This window comes from Pogoniulus pusillus, chromosome Z, assembly GCF_015220805.1.
Source record: "Pogoniulus pusillus isolate bPogPus1 chromosome Z, bPogPus1.pri, whole genome shotgun sequence".
Lineage (NCBI taxonomy): Eukaryota > Metazoa > Chordata > Aves > Piciformes > Lybiidae > Pogoniulus > Pogoniulus pusillus.
In genome coordinates, this window is record NC_087309.1 from 91,679,165 (window position 1) to 91,699,011 (window position 19,847).

The following is a 19,847-nucleotide window of genomic DNA, read 5'->3' on the forward strand; positions in this document are numbered from 1 at the left end:
GCTAGTACAGCTGCTCCACTATCACAAAATTTAAATCCTCTTGAGGAATATAAGGGGGAAAAGAACAAAACCAAAAACACTTAAAAGAATAAAGATGGAATACATTTGTAAACTCTAGTCTTGCTACCAAAAATATGTCTGCCTTACTCTATGAGTAAGGATAACACATGGCCAATACATAATTTCTCATTTTCTCATGCATGTTCAATAGCATCTTGGCAACAGATATTCTTCAGTGTGAAGTGGCATAAAACTACACCTCATTAATAAAACTATCTTTCTGAAGCACTTTTCAACTTATTCACTCTCTCCAAGAGTTACTGTCATACTACATAGTGATTTTTAGCTGTTTTCCTTCTTGAGGGAAGGATTGCAATTCTGCAGATCAATTTTAGAACTTTAATAAACTAAATTTAATAAAACAAATTATGCTTAACTATACAAAATACTCAGTATAAGTAATGCACAATCCAAGTTACAGAAACAAAAAAGTGCTTAATAATTAAAGGGCTGCCTCACACAGCTTACATTTGCTCTGGTTATATTAAGAAATTATTGCTCACTGAAATCAGCAAAACAGACTCCTCTGACAGTATTATGGCATAAAGCTCTGGCTGACTAGGAGGCAATTTCATTTAAAAGTTAATGGATTCCCTTCTTGCTGTAATGCTGGTTTCATTAATTAGGTAAGTATATCCAGGGAAAATGAACTGCCTCAGTGTTCATATATTTCCTGGGGCATTTAAAATATCTGGTCTCATCTGTAATGATGCTGGTGAAACTAGTAATCTATTTCAAATATGTGACAGTAATTTTGAGAAGTAGTTATTAACAGGTTTTGTCACTTTTTGTTCCCTTCATTCTTTTTTCACTGCAATTGTGGACTATTTCAGTCCTCTAAAAATGGATAGAAATAGTGCACTAATATACATTCACTGTGCTGTATTCAGTGTGCAACCAGAACACTATCTTGTACTCATAATAGAATTTTAATATAGAACGGAAACTTTATAATATAGAAGTGCTATAGAGTTTTGAATTTTTTTTATTAGTAGGGTTTTTAGGGGTTGTCTGGGTTTTGTTGTTGTGTTGTTATTTTGTTACAAACAACCCTTAAATGTATTTTGTCTACAACGTTAAAGAAGAAAACATGTACTTACTTACATTTGGGAGTTTGACAATGTCACCTCTTTAGTTTCCTTAGTGCTGTGTAAAAATGCACACATAACAGAAAAATGTGGCTTTACAAAGAAAAGAAATAACAAGGTTGCCAACAACACTTAGAATGGTACTGTTTTTTTCTAAATACTGTTTTCAGTGTTTTCTGGAAGGAAAAAAAAAAAGCTGGATTAAATTAGCCTGATTCAGAAGTGCACCCCACTTTTTCTGTACATGTTAAACTTTGAAGGCATGAAGCCAGACATATTTTGAACTGCTCAGATTAAAAATCACTGAAGAGTCAAAAAGAAAAATGCCAGAATGATCTTCAAAAAATAAGATATTTTATGTTTTTCACCTATTTACATATATCATACTTAATTATACTGTCAATTATTCCAGAAGATGCTCACGCTCAGGTATTTATGCATGTGTGTCATTTTTCTTTTTTTTTTTTTAACAATATCAAGATATTGAAACATGTTTCAATTGTTAGATACTATTTTGTTCAATTCTCAATAAAATATGACCACAGAAAAATCAATTTGCTTATCTCCCAGACAGGTACCCCATAGAGAGATTCAACTTTAAAGTGTAGTTAACAAACCATGAAATGCATGTCTGTATGGAAGGCCATATACATAAAATGTTGTTAAATTCCTGTTACATACACATTACAGGATGACAGTTCCTTCTAAAAGAGCTAATTATGGACAGCAGTGTTTTCTAATGGCTCACACAGGTTTTCTTGATCTCCAGTAACTTCTATGTAACACAGCACAAAAATTCCTCTGTAAGGACAACTACTTCAATTCTTAACAGAGATGAAACACTTACTACTCACATCCCTCAGGTATCACACCAAATAAGCTATACCTACTTAGAGGGTAGTACTTACCAGAAAAACGGCTAAATTATTATTCATTCAAAATAAGTCAAAATAACAGTCCTAAAAAAATATTATTTTCCAGTTGATTCTTACCATATTGGTAGCATTCTCTGTGAAAAAGAAACTATTTAAGTGGTGTCTTGAACATCTTCTTTAGAGAATAAGCTGCCCCAACCTCAGCCCATACACTTTGATGTGACACAGTGTACCAGAATTTGGTTAATAGCCTCTTTTAATACAAAATAGTTTGACCAACAACTGTCATTGCTCTATTATCTCAAAACATGTATTCTCTGAACTATCTCTCACTTAATATATTTATTGTACCACAAGGAACAAAGACATTTAGATTGTGAAGTATTTTATGCCCTTTCCTGATTATGTAGCCATTATCAGCCTGCTATAAACCTGAAGGCTGGAGTAAGCTTCCATATTTTCACACAACATTCTGACTTTAAACTAAAAAGACACAGAGAACAATAAGACAGCATTTGCAATGATGAGAAACCAGAAACAAACTACAAGCAAAATTCACTCTGAACAACTGCAAAGAGATCATCACAAACCCCTCCAGACTGCACAGCCCACAACAGACTGGTCAGCTGCTATCAGTCTAGAGAGCTGGGAACTATACTTTTGGCTTTGATGTTGACCTTTTGCATGACCTTGGAAAAGTCACTCAACCTCTTTGCACGTCAGTTTCCCCACTTGGAAACACAAATCTGCTAAAACAAAACAAAACAAAACAAAACAAACAAACAAAACAAAACAAGAAAAAAACCACCACACATCACACCAGAAAACCAGGCTGCTAAAGGGAGATTTGAATTTCCCTGAAGTTTCCTGTTGTGCAAAGTGTGCCTACCACAAAATTTGAGTAAACTACTACTTTTCTGTCAGATCCTCACAGTTCCAACCAACTCCATGACTACATTGTTAGGTTAAGGACAGAGAAGTTGTAAATGGAAGGTATGAAATCTTTAGGAACATACCACATTCAGATCACACTAAGAATGGCAGGAAACCACACCCTCATCTTCAACTACACTGCTCCCAACAATGCAAGTCTCATGTTCTTAAAAGAAAGCTGTATTTTCAGACCCTTCCTTTCCCATGTGACATTCATTTTTATTAGACACTGCACATATCTGTTACCTTTCAGGATCTGGAGTTACAAAATTAACCATAGGACGATCTTTGCAGATTATTCTTTTAACAGACTTTGGCTCCTGTTACTGCATATTTACAGGCCACAAAAGCATACACACATGCCTAATGTACATACTTGTGTAACTAAGTTTTACTGAAGTGTCTAAACTCAGACTACAAAGACCCTATAGAGGTAAATACCAGTGTCACAGTAATTGTTATTGTTAATAAACTTAAGTCTCTGACTTTTCGATCACGGGCTTCAACTGTCTGAGACACACCATTTGCCGTCATCAAGCTTAACTAAACAAGACTACGTTAAAGGCCTTTAGGAAAATCTCAGTTTTCACGTGCTCAGTCAGCTCTCGTTAGCGTTTGGCGTAAGACTGCTTTGAAGAGTTCATTCGCGCCAGAACTTGCTGCAGCAAGAGCTTTTCCAAATACCGACCAGGCTATCGGTTACCGAACTGGAGACAAGATGGGACCTTTAGCCCTGGAGCTGACGCTGCCCCGCGGCCCTTCCCGGCTCGGCGAGTAGCTCCAGGGAGGCTACGCCAGCAAGCAGCGACAGAGGGAGAGTGAGGGGTGAACAACGGCCTCTATACCCTGCCGCCTGCTCACTTTGCGTTGTTCTGTAGCTTGTACAGAAAAACACTTGTCTTAAGTGTCCCATGTGTTTGGCATCTGATCATTTAAATATGTCTCAAAGTGTCCAAAGCCACGTCTCCCCCGCAGGCACGTGTCTCCCGTATTCGCCCCGCTCTTACAGGACCGTAACGAAAGTTAAGATAATTTGTCGTCTTCTGCGGGATCCCGAAAACCTTTCTGCCTATCGCTGCTCCCTTCTCTGCCACCGAAATGCGGTGAGGAAAAGGTGGCCGGGCAGCCGCACCACACCGCACAGCACGGCACGAAACCCAGACCCAGGTGCAGTGCACCCCGCCGTGCACCCCGGAGATCCACCAGCCCGCCCCTACCTTGACACCCTGCTGCTGGGTGGTGAGGGTCAGTTTGGAGTCGTCTAGGAGCAAAACTTCGCAGTAAAATTCCTCCGGAGCTGCGCAGAAACAGCCCATGCCTACTGCGGCGGCCAGGGACAGCATAGGGTGGTGGCGACGCGTGGAGAGCTCCGAGTGACGGCGAAGACGGGCTGAGGCGCAGCTGAGGCTGGGCAGCACTCGGGTACGCGCGTGGCCACGGCGGCTAGAGATCGGCGGCTGCTATGGAGCAAGGTTAAGCCCCAGCGGGAGGCCCTCCGCCGCCATCCTGCGGAATACCCTGGACGAGGGATGCCTGTGGGAAAGAAGGCAATAAAAGATCGGAGGCTGTTCAGGAAGGGAGCCCAGGGCGCAGCTTTCGCTCACGGCTGGCTGTCACAGTGGCTCCCCCATAGCTGTCTCCCGGGGAGGTACCGAGCTGCCCACGCGGCCCGTCTCCCGCCCCGTCCGCGCAGGTTTCCGCACCCGCATCTCCTCTTTGTTTAGAGGAGCAAACGCTGGGGAATGCCTTCCGCCACCGCGGCCGGGAGCGGAGGGTGTTGCCACCCGGCGAGCGCGTTACCTCCGGACGCGAAGCCTGCAAACTTCCCCAGAACTGCGGTTCCCCAGCTACCAGGTCTTTCAGCGAGGGCGCCGGTTGCCGATCGTCTCCGCCCCGCAGGAGGCGGAGGGATGGGAGGGCGCTACCAGACGCCGGGAGCGGTACAGCCGCTGTCCACCTCCCGCCGTCCGCTGCACAGGGTTCTCTGAGGGTGGAAAGCAGCGAGGCACGGCGGGAGGGGACTGGAGAGAGGGCAAGCGGGAAGCCGGTAGGCAACACCTGCTGCCACTTCTGTCTGTGGGCTAGCTGCTCCGCACGCGCTTGCCCGGCACTGACATCGCAAACTGCACAGCCCGCGGCACAGCGACGCGTTTTACTGGTATCCCACCGGCATCTCAGGCCCGAAGACAGACCCTCCGTGCCCTCACTAGAGCTATTTACCGGCGGTGGAGCTAGGACAGAGGTCACAGCCCTGGTCCAAATAGAGGTCGCGATCCCAGTGCCGGCGCCAGACTTCCCGCCAGCTCCACCACCGGCGCCTCTCCCGGCGGCCACGACCATTACGCCGCGCATCATTGATCCCCGCTGGGCCGCTGCTGGGCGTGTGCAGCGACGCTGCCGCGCTGCCCCATGGGCTACGAGCCGGCTCGACGATGAGTCCCGCAAGGCACTAGGTCAAGGAGTTGGATGTGTAACCGTGTCCGCAGGGAAGGGCTTCAGAGGACACGGGCGAGTGGTCCAGGAGAGGCTAGCTTTGAAAGTAGTCTTGGTAGGAAATGTTTTCTCCAACATGCTACTCAGTTTGCTACAGATATATTTAATTTAAAAGCCACCATCGCTGTACTTATTCTGTAAAAATACACAAGCAGAACAAAACTTCACAAAAAAACATGCACATAAACAATTTAAGAGAGGTTGCAACTGCCTTCGCCATTGTTGCCTCTAGTTTCTGAAGCACACACAAGTCTACTACCTTAATTGCCGGACCCTTTGGTATCTGTCATTTTTCAACTTAGGCAGAACATTAAGCCCTGATTCCACATAAAAACTACACATTTTCTTAAGTTTGCATTCATGACTTGTCTTGCTGAAGATCATACACTGTTTCCATGTGCAAATTTAATATTGTGCATTTCCATATTGCCCATATTACAGTATCACAGTATTATTAGGATTGGAAGAGACCTCACAGATCATCAAGTCCAACCCTTTACCACAGAGCTCAAGGCTAGACCATGGCACCAAGTGCCACGTCAAATCTTGCCTTGAACAGCCCCAGGGACAGCGACTCCACCACCTCCCCAGGCAGCCCATTCCAGTGTCCAATCACTCTCTCAGTGAAGAACTTTCTCCTCACCTCAAGCCTAAATCTCCCCTGGCGTAGCTTGAGGCTGTGTCCTCTCACTCTGGTGCTGGCCACCTGAGAGAAGAGAGCAACCTCCTCATGGCCACAACCACCCCTCAGGTAGTTGTAGACAGCAATAAGGTCACCCCTGAGCCTCCTCCTCTCCAGGCTAAACAATCCCAGCTCCCTCAGCCTCTCCTCGTAGGGCTTGTGCTCAAGGCCTCTCACCAGCCTCGTCGCCCTTCTCTGGACACGCTCAAGCATCTCAATGTCCCTCCTAAACTGGGGGGCTCAGAACTGAACACAGGACTCAAGGTGAGGTCTAACCAGTGCAGAGTACAGGGGCAGAATGACCTCCCTGCTCCTGCTGACCACACCATTCCTGATGCAGGCCAGGATGCCACTGGCTCTCTTGGCCACCTGGGCACACTGCTGGCTCATGTTTAAGCAGGTATCGATCAGCAACCCCAGATCCCTCTCTGTTTGGCTGCTCTCCAGCCACTCCGACCCCAGCCTGTATCTCTGCATGGGGTTGTTGTGGCCAAAGTGCAGCACCCTGCACTTCGAGCTATTGAACGCCATCCCACTGGACTCTGCCCATCTGTCCAGGCGGTCAAGGTCCCGCTGCAGAGCCCTTCTGCCCTCCAACCCAGCCACATCTGCCCCCAGCTTGGTGTCATCTGCAAACTTGCTGATGACTGACTCCATGCCCTCATCCAGGTCATCTATGAAGATGTTAAAGAGGATGGGGCCCAGCACTGAATACGCCAATGAGATTTCTCACTTGAGAAACCCTACTAGATATGTAGGCAAGTGGCACAGAGCATACTATCTCTGCTTTTAAATTCCTGCCAAAGTAAAACCCTGCTTCTTCCAGGAAATACCATTTCCACTTTCTTGTTTGGTGCACATGGTATTTAAACTTGTGCAGTGCTGTGATCTCTGTATCCATCCTGTAACTGCAGAAACAGTGTTCTGTGAACACTGTGAAGATCAGGACATAAAAGAAACCAACATATATTTATAAAAATGTTGCCTCTTTCATAACTTATGGAATACGAAGTCTTGAAAAAGTTCAAATGCAATTTGGTTTGGGTCTTTTTCAGGGCAATATATTCCAAATGACAATGTCAGCTAGAGAGCACAAGAAATTTAGATAGATTTATTCCTGGTTTTCTAAACACACTTTTCAAACATGGTTCTGAAATTCTTCTGACAGCAGGCAGTTAGATCCATATATCATGCACATCATGACATTTATTAGCCCCTAAGTCAGTTGAAGTCACTATATATGTATAAATCATTGATTAATCAAGTGAGAGGGAAGGCTCAGTGAACTCAAAACCTGTTTAAAAACCTTTAATTATAGTTTTTTAATGGCTTATATAGCTTCATCACAATCACACAAATAGGCAGTTTAAATCAAGATTTGTCTTAGACATAAGCATTCCAAGTGGACCATTTCATGTCTTCTGGTCTTCAAGATCTATTTCACCGTATTGCACATTAGACAATTGACCCATAGGGAATATACTAAACATGCACTTATGTTCAGCTGATGACAGTGTTTGTATCAAAGAGTCATCAACATGAGAACTTGCCTTCTAATCAGATACTGCCAATAGCTAGCCATAGAAACTAGTATTTGAGACTAAAACTTTGAAGAGGATACTAGACTGAAGAAGTTGACCAGGGGAGCAGAGGAAGAGGGAATAGGATCTATACTGGGAATAAGTATGAATCCAGGTGTGCTAGTTTGAAGCAGTCTAGAATGTTTTGGTGACAAGAACCAGATTACAGGCTGTGGAAAGAAAGCAATGGTGATGTCTACGTCACTCACAGTCTTGCTGAGAAGTATAGGAACAAGAAAGAAAAACATTAGATAACACTCTCGGCATCACTCTCACTGGGGCTACTGGCTGAGCTGCATCTCTCTAACCTCACCCTCCATTTTGGGCTAACCCACTTTGCTTCTTAACCTCTGGCTGAACCTCTATTCTTCCTTGGGACTGGGGTAAGGTTGAGACGGGTAGGGGGAAGGTGAAGGGATGGTCGAGAGCCCCTCCTGGGGACTCAGGTTTCTGGGAGGGGAGTTGTGTTTCTGTATTACCTTTTTACCTTGTATATTTCTGTATAAAACTATATACTATAAATATCTGCATGTATATTGTGATAGCTGTAAATAATAAGCTTCATTCATATTTCCTTAGCTCACTGAGTCTAGTCTGGGATATTTCTAAAGTGTGGGGGGGGCGGGAACACCCAAACCATCACACCAGGACAGTAAAATAAATATTGCTTACAGGGTCAGAAATGTAAGGCCCAAGCTTTTCTCTGAGCTCTATAATACATAAGACCAGCTCTTCTTCAGTATTTCAACTATCTATCCAGCTTACAGTTCAGAGATAAGATAGTAATCTGCTTTCCGAATCCATTAAGAAACTGCACTCCTTACTACTTTTCTCTACAAGAAAAACCACAAGTCATGCACTGCAAAGGAAAAATTGTCTGACATAAGCTCTCATCACACAAACATTTATGGACTTGTTCTGGCGGAGAGTCCCAAAGGTCACAAAATTAGCTTGAGCTTGTCTTGTCTTGTCCAGGCATATTTATCTGCCTGTCTGCATTGCAGCCAGAGGCGGGAAAACAGGACAAAAGAAACCCAGACAACCTAGTCTGGTTTAATCCAGTCACATAAGAGGGGTTTCATAAGGCCCACGCCCCAGTCACGTGCAAGGCGTATGCACCGCCCTCCCCTCCATTTTTGGAAGAGAACAGCCTGTGGGTTCTTCCTTTTTTGGGTCTATTTGGTTGATTGCCAAAGGTGATTGGGTGGTTGTGTGGTCAATGAGACCATTAGCCTCGGCCATTGTCCTATAAAAGGGGTATACAGGTGAATAAGGTGCTTGCATGCTTGTTGGTTCCTCTCTCACCCACCGCTCGCCCACCATCTCAGCCACCTCAGCCAGCAGCTGATTCCACATCGCAGCCCACGTGGAAGTCACCACAGGACTTCCATTGAATATTTTCCTGCTTATGTTTTGGGCCACAGATATTAAGACTGAGCACTAGTGAGTATTCTGAATTCTTTATTCAGGTTTCTAAAGGAATTTAATTAACCTTACAAGCAGTGAATTAAGCCGCCAGACTCTCTATCAAAGACATTTCCAAAACCTTACAAAATTCCACTGTATAGAGACATTCTGTAAAATAGTTCTGCTAACCGTATCCAAGAACTTGTGTGGATAGTTGTAAATAAGTTTGGGGGAATTATTTTGTATATAATAACAATTTATTTAATAATTTTTTAATTGGCCTTATTGCATTTGACCCCAAATTCAGATTTCAACTATCTCCTCCATAACACTTGTGTAACTGAGGCATGTAAGTACAGGAGCAGGGCATAAAGGCATTTTTGCCCATTGTCTATTTGATGAGGTACCCAGCACAATTCACTGCAGCCACTATGATCCAGCACGCCTTCATTAAAAAGATGGGGTTTTGCAGTAATCAAGTATTTTCAATGCAGTGCCCAACCATACTGGGCTCCAGCAGGATTTCTATGTATGAAGTGACCTACATCCATATTCTAACATATTAGCAATGAGATTAACTGCTGAAATAAAATAGGTTAGCACATCTGATTTGCCACTAATTTTTACACAAACGTTTTCTGTCAGTAGTTTAACATGCAGTAAGAGGTAATGATGCCCTGTTTTAGCCATTACCACTATAACTTACCTATTACTCTTGCTTACCAATCTGCAGAGATGCAGTTTCTGTACCTTACCCATGTGAATGTTCAAGGGATAAGTGAAAATTATGATACAGAACAACCTCTTCATCTTCCTTCTTACATAAAGCCTCTTGGACTCACCTCCCCTAGTGAGAAAAGCACTGAGATCTAGTGTTAGTTAAAATGAATACAGAAAGTGCTGCAGAGGGGGGGAAATTGATGTGAGATTATATTTCATAAAAATATATGATTTATTCATTTTAATATTCTGAACTCTCACCACCCCCAACCACTGAATTTTAATATTTGTTCTTTTACAGTTATGGAAGACATTCTAGGAGTAACACCAAACAGAACTATTATTATCTAGCAAACATTCAAACAATAAACAGGGAGAGAGAATCCCTGCAGTCAATATGCCGCCTGGGACCAATACACCATTTGCCCAGTAGATGGGCCCAAGCTCTTTCTGCTTATGGCAGAAGGCAGTAGAGAATTACAGAGGCATTTAAGTATTTACTTACATATTATTATTACTCAGACAGCACCCAAAGCAGGTGGAAGTCTGTTCAATTCGCCGCCAAGACCCGACCTCTCCCAGGCTACTGTTGAAAGGAGGCAGACAATCCCCGACCTTGTCCCCAGCTCCTCTGGATGATCTCCAGGACTTGTAGTCCTAGCAGAAAGACCCTCAGGGGCAGGCAGGGAGGATGTTGTGCAGTCTCAGCATGATGTCACGCTGACCACACAGGCCTATTGCGTGCAGACAATCCAGGGTCTGCTCCTGGTAACTTGCGGCACTGGAGTTTACCAGGCAGTGACAAGGCAGAGGGCATGCAATAGGGTGCACAGCCGCACAGGAGACTGAGCTCTGTAGAGAAAGGCAGGCAATACAGGCAAATAGCAGCAATCAGTGAGACAAATAATGAGAGTGAGCAAGCAGACACTGAAGCAAAAGCAAAAGCAAACAGGCACTTTGTTTACCTGTGTACTTCCTATTTATCAGATGTAGGCTGAGACTAATGGCCTCTTCGCCACCAGAATGACCAATCAGCTTGGCAGTTAACCAAAGCATACCATAACAGGCAAGGGCCACAGGCCTGGCTCCCCAAATATGGGGAGAGCATGGGCCTTGTACCCAGTAAGCCATAAGCCAGACATGTGGACTTACACAACCGAATTACACAACCTGGGCCCTGGGCAGGCCAGACTTCATGGAGCCAGGTCTATTGTGTCCTTTTTGTTAGGTAAACAGGTATAAGCCTATTTTGGGCCTATGGGCCCTCCATGACAGAAAGCAAGAGCACATACTGTCTAAATGTACAATCACTAAATGCACCTTTTGTTAAAGAAAATTTTCCCACTAAGAGTTCAGTAATTACTGTCGAGAAGGGCCTGGGATGTTTACAGGAAAAATAAGGTATGATTCCTGCAAAAACACTGTACTGCTCTGGTTTGACATGTGCACACTTGCCCACACATCACTGCACCCAGGTGTCTTCAGTCCTTCAAGAGAGGTTTTCCAGATGTTCAACATGCTTTTGAGAGCTACTTTTATTTGTGTCTCTTCCAGTCACAAAGAGGAACAAAATAGTCTGGTATGAGAAAAGGGATGGAGAACATAGAGTGTAGGAACACAGTTAAATCATTAACTGATGTAAAGCATCATCAATCAGATAAACACAAAGGAGGTGGATTAAGCTTGAGAGGGTCTTGATACACTCTCATGGAGAAAAATAATACTGTATTCAAAAATGAGAACGTTGGAGACTCCAGACAAGAATGTGACCCACAATTGATGCCAGGTGGATGAAAAGTAGAGAGGTCAAATTGAGGAAGATGTCAGACTGAGGAAGATGTCAGCTTTCCTCCCAAAGACCCCAAAAGGTGACCACCAGGTGGCAAGGAGCATGTGTAAAGAGGTGGGACATTATGAAATTAATTCCAGGCACTGACTCTAGTAACTCCACCTATTCCCAGAACTAACTGTAATAACCCTACCCCTGTACTGAATATGTATGATTTTGTAGTATAAACATTTCACCTGAACAAGGTGAAGGTGTGCAAGAGCTTTGGAGGGTGACCTCCCCTTGTCACCGAGTGCTGATTAAACATCTTCCCTGATAACACTCTACACATTGTAAGGTCTCATTTTCCATAAGTCAAGGCAGTGGAACAAGAATCATTACTACGTAGCATTTTACAATATTCAGAGGCTGAAGTTACAGCATGATAAATGTTCATGACACAAGGTGATTGCCACCCTCTACTCTGCTGTCATGTCATCCCCACCTGAATTACTGCATTTAGCTCTTGCCCCCTGGTGTGAGAGTGACAGACCCACTTGAGTAGGCCCAGAGGATGGCCATGGAGATAATTAGGTTGCTTGAATACCTTTGCTATGAGGACCAACTGAGAGATTTGCAATTGTTCAGTCTGGAGAAGGGTCCCAGAAGACTTTCTAGCAGACTTCCAGTACTTAAAGGACACCTGCAAGAAAGTTGGGCAGGGACTTAACAAAGACATGTAGTGATAAGACAAGGGGTTAGAGCTTTAAACTGAAAAAGAATAAATAGGTTTAGATAAGACACCAGGAAGAAATTCTTTGTTGTGGGGGTGATGAGGCACTGTAACAGGTTGCCCAGACAAATTGTGGATGCTCCCTTTCCGGAAGTGTTTGAGGGTTGGATGAGGCTCTGACTCTTTGTTACTAGTACACATCACATGCATATGCATCCACTACACAATAATAAGCCACAGACAGAAACACTGTAAAAATTAATATATTCATCGGTTCTATTGATCAGTTTTGCATTTCTTCCCAAAATGTAATGACTGTTACACTGTATGCAATATGCTTAGACAGCCCTTAAAGTAAGACATGCCAGTAAAGACAATTTAAATATAAGAAATGCTAAATTAAAGCAAATATTCAGATCAGTAATCAGTAATAATAGAAAGAAAACAAACAACCCACAAGAAACAAAACCGACCAAGCAAAAACCCCTCAACAATTTAAAAGGCCCCGAGCTACACATGAACAGCTGATTAAACGTATTAGCACTTCTATAAAAATAAACACTTTGAGGAACTCTGTATTGACATGGAATCATCAGTTGTTTTAGTTTGCTTGATTAACAAGACCCTAGAAGATTGCAGTGCTGCAAACACAAGTATTAAGAAAAATCTTAAGCATTTTTCACTTCCTATTTTTTTAATAAAACATGGCATTAAATATGCTTAGCCCACACACAAAAAAAAAAAAAAAAAAAAAAAAAAAAAAACCGCTTTCAGGATATTTATTGTAAACCATAGCGACAGAATGAGAAACTCAAGACCTGTGTACTTCTATCAAAATAAGTTTTTTGTTGGGTTTTTTTTTTATCTTCAACTAGTCTTTCTTGAACCAAATTTTGTATGTGATGTGGTTTTACAAAGTCGCTGTCAAGATTTTCACAAGTACTGCTTTGAGGCTAACTGGAATATTTTAATGAGAGAAAATAGATCATTATAAAAAGGAAGTAATGTAAAAAGGAAATAATGATGAAGTCTATATCATTATTTGTTTTGCTGAGAGGCATAAAAAGCTATCAATCTGGTTGTGGAGGCAGGAAATTAATGTGTGGCCGAGTCAGGAATTTTTATATAAAAATAGAGTTATTTTATTTTCCCAAAACCCGCCCCCAAAACTATATATACAAAGATTAATTTAGTTTAATTAACAGATTCAGTTGCTTCAGAATATCTACAGGGATGCCATCGATAATCTGACTATTTTGGAAGTCAGAAGTTGGAAAAGGCTTTCGCTATTAATAGCGTTTTCTTACTAATAAAGTTGAGCCAAAATAACTCACGATCAAGCTGACTTTCTCGTGCAGTCTGTCTCTTTCGTTCCCTTTCAGCAGCTGCAGGTGGACCGCTAAGGGTCGTTAAACTTACAAAGGGTGTCAATGGATGAAGCAGTCTTTGAAGCTCTTTCTGTATCCAGGCGGGGCAAGAGCGGGGGCAGGGAGAACTCTCAGGCAAGCATGAAGGTTCAGGCAGGAACGAACTCCAAGCGGGGACGAACTCCAAGGCGGGAATCCCCAAAGGCGGGAAGCCCCCAGTATTTATACCCTCTCTAGACAAAGAGCAAAGTTACCACTTCCTTAGGCGCAATAGGGCACAGCCAATCCCAGCCCAAGTCCATCGCGGGCACTGTACGGGGCACTCCTCGTGTGAGCAGGACCCCTTTGCTCACCCCCTTCACGCCTGCAGGGCAGGTGAGGGGTGGGAACCAGGCGGCTTTTCCCCCCTCCCATTCAAGCCACGGCAGGAGAGGAATTTAGGGGTATACAGGACTCCAGGACAGATGGAAGCAGAGTCAGGAGGCAGTTGTCCCACTATGTCATAAGGTGGCCACGTGGGAAAGAAGGAGCAACAGGAACCAGAATGCTGCTAGCAGGCAGATCAAAGAAAAACAGGAAGTCCCTCTGGTTTTTATAGGGAGTCTAGACCGGAAATGGGAGTGGGCTAACTAATCCACCTGGGGTCAGGTTCAGACCACTCCCATAAGAGTTAACTCTTTACATTTGGAAAAGTAGTTGTTTTCAGCTGTAGCCTGAATGCAAAAAATGCAGTCATTGCTAGGAGAACATCACCTATCCTGAGCTACAATGAGGTGAGGTGAGATAATAATGAAAAGAACTAAGTTTTTCTTTGTTGACTACACTTAGCTATATTGATTTCATAAGCAAAAATAATTCTTCAGATCCCTGCCACTAATCAAGAAAATAAGCAGATCATCATCCTGTATCTTGTAAACTCTCATAATTGCTAAGCCACATGTAGCCTGCTGTGAGTTCCTTGCAAATTCCTTTCTGTATCAGGAGGATGGGAAGAATTCTCTCAAGGTTTTACACCAGTAACTGAATCTGAGTCATGCTAACCCTGCAGGAGCTGCCCCATTTCAAAACCAGACAGGACCACTAAACTGCCTAATTTATTTCCTGTTTATCACATCTCTTGAACACGGGGAACATTTCTTGATGTAGAGCCCAGGAACTCATTCTAATAAAAAATATTTTCTGAAATTATCAAGTTGAGTTAAACAACAGGAAGATCAGGAAAGTTTGCCATGTTCCAGGAGTTTGTAGGTGTAATTATAGCTGACTGACATGACTGTGTGTACATCATTTGATAGCCTTTTACTCTTTCCTTAAAACATTAAAAAAAAAATGCATTGGACAATAAGTTGCTTAGTAAGTCAAAGAAATTAAAGAACTCAGATTGCATTTAGGAAAATAAATCAGCTCCAAAGTTATTTAAGAAACTGGATGAGGTAAGAAAGAGATTAAGAGCATTTAAAAAAATCCTAGTACTGATACATTTCATATTGTCATAGTGTAAGTCTAACATGGCCTTTCAGACTACTGCAATACTTACTCATCATTCATATGGCTAAGAACCTGTTTTCTTGCCTCCCCACTTTTGAGTTCTATTTCTTTGACATGCTAACATTCATCCATCTGAAAAGAAGCTCCATTTCCAATAGAAGAGAAGAGAGGAAGATAGAAGGGCAGGAGCTGGGGGGAGGAGAAACAAACTGATCTGTTTAGTGCTGAGGTGAAAGCTAAGAAGATCAAAGAAGACAGAAATAAAAGGAAGAAAAAGTGGAGAAAAACAGCATATAAACTGAAAACCAGAAAGTACAGTAAAAATGCTCTAAGCAGGAGAGGCTTCTGTAGATTTGGGCTTGCCAAACAGGGACAGAACAACAGGATCACTTTGGATCATGAAAATATTTTTGTGAATGTTTGAACATACCAAGATTCTCTGACCACAAAGCGTTCACTTCATGAGCTGCTTCAACACAGGCATGTCTAATGTCCTTTAGAAAGTTTATGCAAGAATAATCATTAGGTCATAATCACAAAGAGAACAGTGTGAGCTTTCATTTTAACTTTAAGTTCATAGATGAAATCTAAGTGTTAAAATTGAGCCACCAAAAACTTAGAGATAAGTTTAAGGAGTTTTATTTTGGCAAGCAGGGAGCAGCGCTGGGCACAGGGGAGTTTATCTCCACAGCTGCACACTGTACACATGCAGTTGCAGGGTTTTTATTTCCCGCTCAGATACATATTCATAAAGCAGTTTAATATATATTTTATCATTTCCCAAAACGGTTGCAGTTTTTCCTGGAACTTTTACACATGCGTGTTAATCCTCTTAGAGGTCTCTCTGGTGGTCGTGGGGCTGAAGTAACGAGTCTTCCTCAGGTGTCCTTATGACTCAGCTCTTTGTGTCTTCATGTTCGTGCGCTTTTCAGTTTCTTATCTACCATGCTCATAGTGCTTTTCTGTTATCATTCGTCCCTGGCTTGGCTTCAGTTAGCCCTGGCATACCCCTGTTTTGTTTACGTCCCCCATTGACAGGTCGCTATCTCTTCACAGCGCTTTGTGTTATCACCCGAAGGTTCCAACGTCTCCAGCTTCCTTAGCTCTGACACACCCCTGTTCCCCTGTTTTACTCACGTCCCATATTGAAAGGGGGTTATCTTTCCACAGTGTTTTGTGTTACCGCTCGTAGCTTTCAATGTCTCCACTTTAGTTAGTTCCAACACACCCTGCTTTGCCATTCTCATATTGTCATATTTTTATTTTCTCCTATTTTTATATTCTGTTCTGCCTTGTCTCATATTGACACGGGTACTATTTTTCACATAAGGAAATGAAATCTGAGCTGGGTTTTGAGATCATTCAAGTACCCACATAGCCACAATCTGCACAGCATTTATAGGATTATCCTTTGTATTTCTTTATCAGCAGAGTTGTATCTAGTAAAAGAATATGGAGAAGTTATTCACTTATAATTACATTTATTACATATTAGATTTTTTATTAACCCTGTCAAGAGTTCAATCGCTGGTTACTCACAGTCTCCAGCTTATTTGGAACACTTAGAAAAGTTTCTCCATGCAAGTTTTCTTTCCAGGATATGGAATGGAATAGTATGGAAAGAACATACCATACTTGCTCAGAACAACTTGGTAATAGAAATCAGTTTTGGTTTTCCTCTTCATTAAGGTTTGGATTCATTGGCATGAATACTACCATCTAGAGGACAGCTATCCAGAAAACATGATCCTTGAAGCCAGTCTAAGGTCACAATCCATTCTGCAAATAAGCCAATAGCCATTCATCAAGTCCAATGCATAATTATTTCAGGGTTTGATCTAATGGCCAGATAAGCTAATTTTTTTTTTATATGTAAAATTGGTTTGCAATGTCTAAAGCTGTTTCTGAAAACTGCAGCTGATCTTGTATGAATTCCTGTTACATCTTCTGTTACTCAGTCTTCTGAAGGGCAGCATATGCTCAATACATTATTTTAGTTAGGACAGTAGTTATTGACTTTGCAGAGGATATGTTATGACAAAGTGGCAGTAGCAGAACAGTAGATTAGGAACAATGATGATTTATTTTCCTATATTTCTCTATCCTAGTAAAGCAGATTCAATGAAACTGTTTTGCTAACTATGCCACTTCACATTAGTACCAAATCACAGCTCCATGCATTGCTTTATCTGAACTGAGCACATAAAAGTTGCTTGCAAATAAATATGGTTTCTAAATGAAGGATTTTCTTTCTTAGCAGTCTCCTGGGGCCGTCCATTCAGCAGCATCCTAGAAAGAGAATCAGCAAGTTTGATTTGTCAGATATTGTTTAGAAAAGAGACTCCATTTTTTTCCACTGCATTGTTAATCAGACATTAGAAAGAATTCCAGGAGAAGCTAGATACCTGTTACTCTTGTTTTGTCACCAGAAACTGATGTGAATGGTTAAAAGAGTGATTAACTTATTGATTTACGTGGCAAACATTTGCTGTAAAAACAGTTGTCTTCTTTGCAGGAAGAGTTTCCCACTGGTCTGGATTTTATTCTGACATGCAGCATTGGTTACCACTGCCTCCAGAAACAGCATCTTTCCCATTATAAAACTAAATCAAAAGATTATAAACAGGTGGAACTGATCTCTATTTTGCTGTTACTCATTCATTAAAACAGAATTGCTGGATACTCATGAAAATACCAAAATTCGTTAACCATGATTAAAGCCTTTTGATATATACACACATAATCATCATGTCAGTACTCCTTTCAAGATCTCGCCACAATTCTGGCATCTGAGTAAGACTTCTGCTCTCTTTAAGAAAACAGGCTGATCATAACAAGCCGGTCTCCATAAAAGGCCTGTGAACATAAATGATCGGATGCACAAACAAATACAAAAACAAATGCAAACATATGCATTTCCCTAGGCTAACAACTCCATTGGCCTAGTCTGTATGATGTAATTACAGAAATTTCAAAAACTTTCTTTCTTCTCCTTTCCTCTGTACCCCATCTTTTTTTTTTTTTTTCTTTTTTTTTTTTTGGTAGTTGTTACACAATCCCAGTACTACCCAGACACACAGAAAAAAAAAAAATCCCATGATATCTCTGTATCCTCAAATTCCAAAATTGTCATATTACAAACCTTTAGCCTTAACTTATCTTATCTTAGCAAGATAAAAATCTATCAGCTGAAGGAAATTCAAGAAAAAGCAAAGAAAATTCAAGAAGATAATACCATGGTGTTCTTAGAAAAAAAAGAAACCTTAGAATCATCACAGAAAGAATTAAGCATTAACCTATACAGTTACAAAACAATTTCTTGCCATAATATTCTACTATAATGCCTAACAAGTGCTAAACACACTCCACTTCAGTCAGCTGTTTCACCACATTACTAGAATCATCTCAAAACTCATCCCACTGCAATCAACAGCTTATCCAGTAAACTCCTAAACTCCAAAAATATGCTACCATCAACAGGATTTCAAAATACAGGACTGTCTCCTTTAAGAACCAAGCTGGCTTCTCCAGCAAAACCTGCAAAGGAGATAAGGAGGGAGGAAGGAAGCAGGGGGAATGGGCCTTGCAAGCCACTCCGCAGGCGGAGGGGGGATGTGGTGATGTCGGAGGAGGCGGGGGATGGCATTCCCAGCAGGCAAGATTTCGCCGCTTTGCCTCGGCCCTCTGTCTTTCCCAGCCCCATCCTTTTCGGCTTGTCCACGACTATTACCTGATGGCTGTTATTTCTCTTTTCTTTCCTCTCCCTCATCAGATGTTTCTTGTCCTTTACCTCAGCATTAAATCTACAGCTTCACCAAATACAACCTCCTGATGCTTTACTCTAAAAACTTCTAAACTTCTCCTGTTCTCTCACACAGACAGAAGGCAGGAACACGAAGGGAAAAAAAACCGGCGGGAGCTAAGCAATTTAACGAGGCTGTGTGAGCCTCTGAAATGGTAATCAGACCCCGTAGCTTGGAAAAACTTAGAAATGCAAATTAGCCCAACACTCTGAAGCAACTCAGGCTCTCTGAGGCAATCAGACCAGTAGCTTTTTCCTACTGATTTTTTCCCCAATGCGCCCATTTCCTCCACTCCCCTCCATCTCCATAAACAACACAACACTGAGAGAAGCAAGGCAGAAGTCCAACAGACTCCGTCCCAGGATGGATTCAGCCCTCTAACTTCTGGAGATTTGTCAAGAAGCTCTGTAATTGTGCATTTCATCCTGCGGGGTGTGTTTCGCTGGGGGGGGGTGCACTACGACGGTGTGGGGGGTGGTGAAGGGCAGATTCAGGACTACTTGCCTCACTGTAGAAGGGTGAGGGGGTTGCAGTTTCTCTGGTGTGGTCACTCTGCTGTCTCTTTTTCTCTGCTTTTTGTCCCTCTGTCTCTTCGGTATTTTCTTCCTGTTTCGCTTAAGAGCAAAGGATCTCTGTCCTGCACTGCATGCTGTCGTCGGGGCGGGGGGGGGGAGGGCAGGGAAGGGGAGGCGGAGCTGCATTTCAGACAGCATACGGACCCTGGTGATCATGGGTGAAGAGGTGCCGCAGCACTCGGTAGATTCGTCACAGCACGCATGGCTGCAGTGCCAAGCTGCTATACGGCAGTCCCGAAAACTGTGAGCAATTTTTTCCTGCTGCAGTGGATAAC

General features: G+C 42.5%; 1 protein-coding gene and 2 long non-coding RNA genes across 3 annotated transcripts in view; all 3 read right to left on the reverse strand.

Annotated features, from left to right (window-relative positions):
* The window catches only part of EPB41L4A (erythrocyte membrane protein band 4.1 like 4A), a 202,396-nt gene extending 197,582 nt beyond the window's left edge, over nt 1-4,814 (reverse strand). Inside the window, 2 exon segments of the mRNA XM_064140738.1 lie at nt 4,174-4,489; nt 4,757-4,814. Of these exon segments, the coding sequence (XP_063996808.1) occupies nt 4,174-4,299 (126 nt within the window). The 5' untranslated portion in view covers nt 4,300-4,489; nt 4,757-4,814.
* Nucleotides 4,815-10,120: 5,306 nt separating this feature from the next.
* LOC135173215 (uncharacterized) lies at nt 10,121-14,233 on the reverse strand. The gene is made up of 3 exons (XR_010301274.1): nt 13,674-14,233; nt 12,214-12,309; nt 10,121-10,690 (listed from the first exon to the last, which is right to left on the reverse strand). It is a non-coding gene; the product is annotated as an uncharacterized LOC135173215 (long non-coding RNA).
* Nucleotides 14,234-15,817: 1,584 nt separating this feature from the next.
* On the reverse strand, nt 15,818-19,647 carry LOC135193207 (uncharacterized). Its single transcript, XR_010309133.1, has 2 exons — nt 19,502-19,647; nt 15,818-17,483 (listed from the first exon to the last, which is right to left on the reverse strand). It is a non-coding gene; the product is annotated as an uncharacterized LOC135193207 (long non-coding RNA).
* Between the last annotated feature and the right edge of the window lie 200 nt (nt 19,648-19,847).